The sequence below is a fragment of the Gavialis gangeticus genome, unplaced genomic scaffold, assembly GCF_001723915.1.
Source record: "Gavialis gangeticus isolate Ggan-Ray unplaced genomic scaffold, GavGan_comp1, whole genome shotgun sequence".
In the NCBI taxonomy this organism is placed as follows: domain Eukaryota; kingdom Metazoa; phylum Chordata; order Crocodylia; family Gavialidae; genus Gavialis; species Gavialis gangeticus.
Window position 1 is genome coordinate 68,872,326 of NW_017729024.1, and position 8,031 is coordinate 68,880,356.

Sequence of the window (8,031 nt, forward strand, 5' to 3'; positions counted from 1 at the left end):
TCCAATCTTTTAATCACTGTTCTTTGAATCCTCCCCAATTATCTGTAAGACTTCTGAAGCAACCCCAGGAGGCATTCAAAGAGATGAGTCTTGTCTACTTATGTCCACTCTGTACATGTTCAAGCTTGCAAATTCAGCAGAATAGATGGCTCAGGAAAATATCTGTGTGTTCCTGAAAGTTTGCTCCCTCAGTCTCCAGGTCTAGCCAGGCTTAGCACAGGGTATGCTCAGGGCTGCTGAAGTGCATGCCCAAGCTATGTAGTCTGTCAAATGTGTATACTCAATTTGCGTGGAGTGGCAAGGGCTTATCTCTTGGCCCTGCTCCTGGGACTGGTCCAGAGTCTATATAGAGGTAGCCTCCGTTACTTCAGAATGCAGCGCAGTTGTGACCACTGTTTGAAGGCTATGTCCAGTTTTGTTGCCCACTCAAAGCAAACAAACAAAAACAAATTGGGGAGGATTCAAAGAACAGTGATTAAAAGATTGGAAAAATGTAAGACTCAATGGGCACCTCTACACAAGATGCTATGGTGCCATAGCGATGCACAACAGCACCATAGTGTCTATTGGCAAAAACCGTGATGCTGCTGCTACATCGCTGTTAGCAACACACCCCCTTGTTATAACACGTTGCTAAGGCGACATAGCCAAAAATCACTGTGTGCGGCCAGCACAGCACAGGACAGGTTGTTACTACATTGTCTTTTAAGTACTTCCAAAAGGAAATACTACTAAATGGTGCAGTAACAAAGGCACTGTATGGCCATATGTAGATGCGCCCAATGGGATCAGTGTATTTAGAAGGTTGAGAAGTGAACTGATCAAAATTTACCAATGCTTACAGGGAAAACCAAAATGTTTTACTGCAGTTCTCTTGCACCTGGCAAAAAAAGGTATAACAGGGTCCAGTGGCTGTAAGCTGAAGCTAGCGCTAAGGCATGATTTTTAGTTGAAGGAGCATTGAAACAAACTTACTAAGGGTGGGCACAGATTTTCAACCACTGGAAATTTTGATATCAGGCTGGATGATTTTTTCCACCCAAAATATATGTATTTGTCAGCTACTAGGAACCCAGGTTTCTCAGGAAGTTTCCACTGGAATATTATTTTTACAGAAAATACCCTATTTGCAAAACTGGAGATTTCCATCAGGAGGATGGAAATGACACATCTCCACTGGAAACACACTTGGCAAATTGCACTTTGTGCCTGCTTTGAGAAACAGGGATTTCAAGAGCAGATAGCTAGAAAGGCATGGCTCATCTGGGTAGCAGTAGGGCAGGTAAATAATCTTATTCTACATTTCTTCAGCACCCAGATGGTGAGAGGTGAAAGGGAGAAAGTCTGGGTGGCACCCTGCTTTCAGCAGCCCACCTGGAAGTCAATCATGGATTTTGAAAGTGAAAATGAAAGGACACTTCCAGATGGACAGCTAGCAAATGGTAAACTCTGCTCTATCAGAAATTCCTCCTTGCAAACAATTTCAAGGTTTTTACCTTTTCATCTCAACTTAGGATAGCACAAAAGTTTAAAAACCATGGCATGTTTGAAGGGCATGGATTTGCATTTTATAGCTAGCTCAACTAAGAACTGAGATGAGACCCACTTCCTACAGACACACAAAACAGCTACCAAATGTGTAGTAAAAACACTGAGCATGCCAACAATCTTCTCCAACTGCAATCGTCTTTGGACTTCACTTAATTGGGAAGGTTGTTTTTTTTTAATAGGCTGTTTAGGTATAAAACACCTTAGGTCACCAGGCATCTTGTCTGCTGAACCCTTTTACAATATTATCCAGCATTTGCATGAATGTATTTCACCAGAATGAATGTAGAGAGTGGTTTAATATTGCTTCCACATGATAACACTGCCACAGCACTATTTGCATTCTAGATTGTTCTCATAGAAAATGGTGGGCTGTATATTTGTGAGCAAATTTAGAAAAAAAATGTAGAACAGTCTCACAGAAAATCACAATGAGAGCAAACAGCTGAAGTAATGCAGCCAGACTGAAAAGAGAATAACAGTGTTTGCTTTGTTTAGCATGGATCTGTTGCTAGACTTATGAGCATCTGCCTCTTGTTTCAGATTTTAAAATATGGAAATTAGCTTTTCTTCTTCACTTATTTTCAGCCCGTTATTTACCAGATGTGTCTCTCTTTCTATAGCTTTGACAGATTGATTAACTATGTTTACAGATGTAAATATGCCACATCTAATGTTTTCTCCCTTATTATGCAGAAAGTCGGAGAGGAACAAGGTTAACAGAATGGAAAGTACCAGATATAACAAGAGTTGTCGTATTTAAAATGTGGTTTAGATTGCTGGCATTTCCTGATCTATAAATGAAGAAGAAATTAGGTCACATACCAAGCAACTGTGGAGGTATTTAGCATAGTGCAGTCCTTCGGCAGTAGTTGTGTAACATTGTTCAGACTATAGCAGCACTAGACATTTCCCAAACTCAGGGTGAGTCATAAAATAGCATACTTTGTGTCCCATTCCTGCCCCCTCATGTTGTTCTGGTGATGTTTACTTGGAGGAACTGACCCCAGGAGAATACCCTAGCATAAGGGAGGTTTGGAGGAAATGTGAAGCTGTTTAAATGTCTCTTTGCCAGTCCTCTGCCATAGCTCCTATTGCAGGGGATATGGCAGACATGTTTTGGGGGCAAAGGTGGGGGGAGGCTTTGCCATAGCGTGCTACACTTCTTGGCTGCTACGGTAGCAGTAAGTAGGATGCTGCAGCTAAAAATAGATTGGCATTGTCTCAAGTCTGCATATGCCAAGAGATGTGCTAAGCATATAAAGAGAGACAATGATTGCTTAAAACCACCTTTACTCCACCAAACCTATTCCTGCATCGAGCATAGCTTCAGAGTTAGTGCAACCCTAGTCCAGTGATTCTCAGCCATGGTGCCTTGGTGCCCTAGGATGTCATGACAGCCTTTGAAGGGTGCCATTTGGACAGAGGAGGTAAGAAAGATAAGCGTAGGTTCCACTTAGGAGATAAGTTGCTCCTACTCCTTCCCAGCCCCTCTTCAGGCAGATAAGCACTATAATAAATAAATTAGTTTTTGAAACCGGGTGCCTCTGAATGCACAAGCAGTTATGGAGGGGTGCCTTGAATCTAAAATATTTGAGAACCACTGTTGTAGTCTGAAGCACACAAACTAAAACTATGGAATGCTACAATTCTTGACACAATGGTCCAATTCATTTACTGTGTTCATGGACAACAGTCAAGCTCAGATAGGCTATAGGAATTGCAAGGCAATATGCCAGAAACTAGCAGCACCAGCTCCAGCTGCTGTAGTTTTATCCACATGTTCTCTGTGAAACTGGAAGGTGTACAATCTATGTAAAAACAGCGGTTCAAATTTAGAACTGTATATACAGTCAAGCAATTATTATTTGAATTAATAAAAGAACTAAGGGCAAGATTTGTAGTGCTACATCTGCTTGAAGAATGTTGTGGTTCTGTTGGCGCAGATGATTTTTAATCTTTGTGTCTCTTGGAAGTGAGTTTTGATCTGGCTTTAGTTGGTAGTGATTGCAAACTGTTGTCATCAGGTGACGTTGTGGTTTTTTATTTACAAATTTATTTAAAACGAATTAGTCCTCTCATTCCTATTCTTAGTGGACATTAAAGAATTTCTGACCCTTTCATTTCTAAAAGTGATACCTTTAATACAGCGGGAAATGTAAAGGGTCTAAATATAAACTACTTATGTTTTATTGCACTATGTAAATAAATTGAAGACATAGACTTCACAGCTGTCAGTCTTTAAAGAGTCCCTTCCATTTAGTAAGCATGCAAACAAACAAGCCACATAACCCTCCTTCCAAAAAACCCTTCCCCCCCGCAAAAAAAACCCCCAAAAACCCAAAACAAAACCCAAAACTGATAGAAAATATTTTTGTTGGGAATGGAAACATGCTTCTGTGTAAATGCATTTTTACATTTCTTAGACAAGATAAAAAAAATCATTTATCTAGAAAGACTTTCACTAAACTGGGAAACAAGGAGGCAAAGCCAATGTTGTGTGAGAAGTAGAACATATGTTGTTTCCTAGATAGTACAGTTCCTGCATGGAAAACCCATCTGCATGAAGTGTAAATTCATTAAGCTGTTCATCTTGAAAATTCTGCCCCATGAGACTCTGAGCCATTGAGTTTGGCATATGCTGAGGCATGTGGCAAGGTGACAGATTCCTTAATGAGACAGTTACTGGAAAAAGCTGTTTGAGTAGCAGAGGGCACGATCCAGGTAGCTAGGTTGGGGTAAAAGTGCTGGATGAATATGTATCAGGATAATGGGGGGGAGTACCTATAGCACAAAGAGAATCCTATATTACACATTTAGGAGCATGTTACACCATCCTTTTCCATGCTCAGCATGCTTCTGTGAGAAGTCCCATCAATAATAGTAATAACATTACTTGAAGAGAACGATTTAACTCAGGGCTGTTCAATCGGCATATAGCCCACAAGCAGTTAAGTTGCCAGGGTCCTGCTCAGCTGCCACTCCCCCTATTTCTCCAGCCCCTTCCTCCTCCAGATGCTGTTTCCTGCCCCTGCCCCAGTGCAGTGAGGGAGCAAAAGGGGAGTCTGGGGCTGCCTGGGAACATGAAGCAGCAGTGGGAGCCTGGGATGTGCCTATGCAGGTGCGCAGTGCAGTGGCGGGCAGGGAAGCCACTGAGACATGCAGTGCAGAGGTGGGGGCTGCACATGGCCTGGGGACTGTGGTTCGCCCTGTGGTGGCCCATGCAGCATGCGGCTTTTGCAGCCTGTACTGCATGTGGCTCCTGACTTCTTGGAAGTTGGACAATCCTGATTTAATTCAATGGGAGTAAAGAGAATCTGGGCCTTATTAGCAAACATGTTCTTTGTTTTGCAATCTGGAGGAGGGCAGAGGGAAGGAGAAATCATAGTTCAGTTGGATAAGACAGGATCGTAAGATATGGGGAATGGAGAAGTAATATTTATGATTTTTATGGTATGATTTTGTTTGTACCTACAGACAGTAATCCTAGAGAAAACAGAACTAGACATAAGTCTCAGGGCATGTGTAGACAAAACAAGGGGCATGACACTTTAAAGTGGGCTAAATGCTTTTGCACTGCTTTAATGGTGTCGGTGTGTGCATGCATTGGCAGTGTATTGAGCATTAATTCCAGCCACTGTAGCACATTCGGAGGCATAATGTGCCTTAAATGACTTTGGGCGCAGCAAACTAAAACACCTCTGAGGAGTTTTAGTTTTCTGCCCTACCAGCCATGGAGCAAAGCACCAGGCTCCATGAGGCTCAGGGGCTCTGCAGGAAGCCCTGCAGGCAGCCTGGCAGCAGCCTGGGAAGGCAGACTCTGCCCAAGACAGGAAAAAAAAAAGCAGCAAGCCTGATCTTTTTTTCTTTTCTCCTGGATCCTTCCTGCCTGTCTGAGTTTCGTGGAGGCCCAGTGCTTCCCTCCATGGCTGTGGTGCCGCCCAGGACCGCCTGAGCCAGGTGCCTGTGGGCAGGTGCTGCCTGGGGGAGGCCGCCACTGCTGCAGGGGGAAGCGCCAGCCCCCCCCTTCACCCCCTGCAGCCCAGAGACCACTCTGCCCACCAGCAGCTCGCCCTGCCCTCCCCACTGCTGGAGAGGCAGGTAAGTTGGGTGTGTGCACAACACGGGGGTTAGTTGGCCTTAAATTGAAGCAGTGTTTTTAAAAACCTACCGCTTCAGTTCAAGGCCCCCATTTTGTCTACATACACTGTCAGAATCAGGAACAATATTTACCTCCTTGGGTGCTACATCCCTATCCAAAATGAATATGAGGTATTAAGTTAAAGCTTGATAAATCAATGCACATATCTGCTTTCGCTGCAAGCAATATAAGCTGCCTCTATATCTAACACAGAGGCTCTGCAACTAAAGATGAATCTCCTGGGCTGATGAATCTGAGAGAGTTGTCAGTCACATAAACAAGTTGGCATATTTTTGTAAAAACAATGTGTACTCACCTGATCCCTCGGTGATAGTACTGTTGATAGAGCTCCCTCCAGTGGAACCACACTTTTTGCTGTCTTTGAACATTTTCCGTCTCCTGGCCCATTGGTCTATTCCTTCTTCCTGAGAGCTGTCGCTGGTTCTTGTATCTCTTAAGGGGATTTGTACACTCTTATTCCCTTCCGATTTGAAATCTAAATTGAGACCATATTTTATTGTGAGCAAAATATGTAAGATATAACACAGATCTTTTAGAAATGTTTTGACACATACTTTTTTGAACTGTTTTTCACATAAGAGACCCAAAGTTTACATGAAAAAATGTACCTGTGTAATTACCATGTACATGGGCATTAAATAAGTGATTGTCCACACAGGTGGCTAGTTAAGCATGTAACTAGGTAGCTATTTTCACATTTGCCCAGTTTTCATGAACAAGTATGTTAATTGCATATGCAAATGTTCTTTCATAATTTTATGCATGTGTGTGGGGGATGTAAAGCATGGGCCTTTTGTCCTCTTATTTAAAAGTTGGGTTTAAAAGTATAGCAAGTGGTTAAACAGATGCAACCCAAAGCAAAATACTCCCCAATTAGCTTATTCCTCGGCAAACTATTAACAGTAACACAGTACCGATTTGTTTCATTTCTGTTTTAACCATTAAAAAACCCTTAAAAAAAGAGAATGGAGATTAGATTGACCTCTGTAAATGCAAGGGGCAGGTCTTCATTCAGCTACACTTGTAAGGGAAGAGATATTTGAGTAAGGAGGACAGATGGACTTAACTAGAAGGACATTGGCATTTTAGCTGGCCCTCTACCAGAGATGAGCTGAATGAGTGTCTCTCATTGCTGTGTTTTTTTTCAATAGCCTCCTTAGGTCCACCAGCTTTGTGATCTGATCCAGGTCTCTGTCCCTGGTTCCTGCCACCCTACATTCTGCTGCTGAGAGTTACAAATTATGGCCATGTTTTCAATGTCATCGTATGTCTGAAAATGATGGTTTACCAGTGCATTTTATACCTTTACATTGACTCTTTAATTTAATTTATCCATCTGTCCAACAAAATCTTGAAAGTAGATTTTGAAATTAAGGCAGCTTTTTATTCCCCATGTGATTTGTATTTTTATGTTATCTGGGATGTTCTCACTCAATACATTTATTAGAGCTGTTGTTTCATGTCAGCATTTTCAATGGAAATTAAGTTACTCAAAGCTGGACATTGAATTGAACTATTTTGCTTGAGTGTTTTTTTAACTGAAAACTTTTACTGTCTAGTAATCATGTCATATGTACAAACCCAATGTCCTCTGTGATAAACATGAATCACTGTAATACAGTGATGTACTCATGTAGCTCAACTGGACAGGACATTGCAAGGTAACCCATAAAATAGAATCCAGACAGGGAGCCTGCTCCTTTTGGAAAACGATGGCATAAGGCCCCAGAACTACAACTCCTATGATATACCATGAGACCCTTCAATTAAAATTCAACTGATTCAAAACATCTTATTCACTTAAAAAAAAAAAATCAATTTGAGTCAATTTGGCTGAAACTAAACAAGAGGCAGGGGTTCTTTGTGATATATTTTATTGGATCAGCTGGGAAAGGAGTTTGACAGGCTTTCAGGTACAAATGCCCTTCTGGTCTCTTCTGGCTTCTTTGTGCTTGGAAACTTTTCAGATTTCTCTTCCAACTAACTATACAGTTGGTCCAACAAAAGTTATCACAAAAGAACTCACCTTCTGTACATTTCCTGGATCACCACAGCTACAATCTGAAACTAAATACTTTCTTTTGATTTTCCTGGCAGATTTTTTTTTTTGGTGGCAAACTGGCACTCTCCTATAGAAAATTTTGGATTTGCAGAGACACATTTTTCTTCTGTGCTTAGGCAGGGTCACACATATAATACTTCATTGGAATTTATTAACACACTAGATGATGGGATGTATTCTTTACCCTGAATCTTTAAACAACAACTTTTTTTTTTTTTTTTTTAAATGGTTACTTTCAACAAACTTGGTTCGCTATTCA

At 41.5% G+C, this 8,031-nt stretch overlaps 1 protein-coding gene across 1 annotated transcript in view; it reads right to left on the bottom strand.

Annotated features, from left to right (window-relative positions):
* LOC109298082 overlaps positions 1-8,031 on the bottom strand; it is a 60,084-nt gene that overhangs the window by 46,747 nt on the left and 5,306 nt on the right. Inside the window, exon 2 of the mRNA XM_019518217.1 lies at positions 6,006-6,185. Coding sequence (XP_019373762.1) covers positions 6,006-6,185 — 180 coding nt within the window. The remainder of the gene's footprint in view (positions 1-6,005; positions 6,186-8,031) is intronic.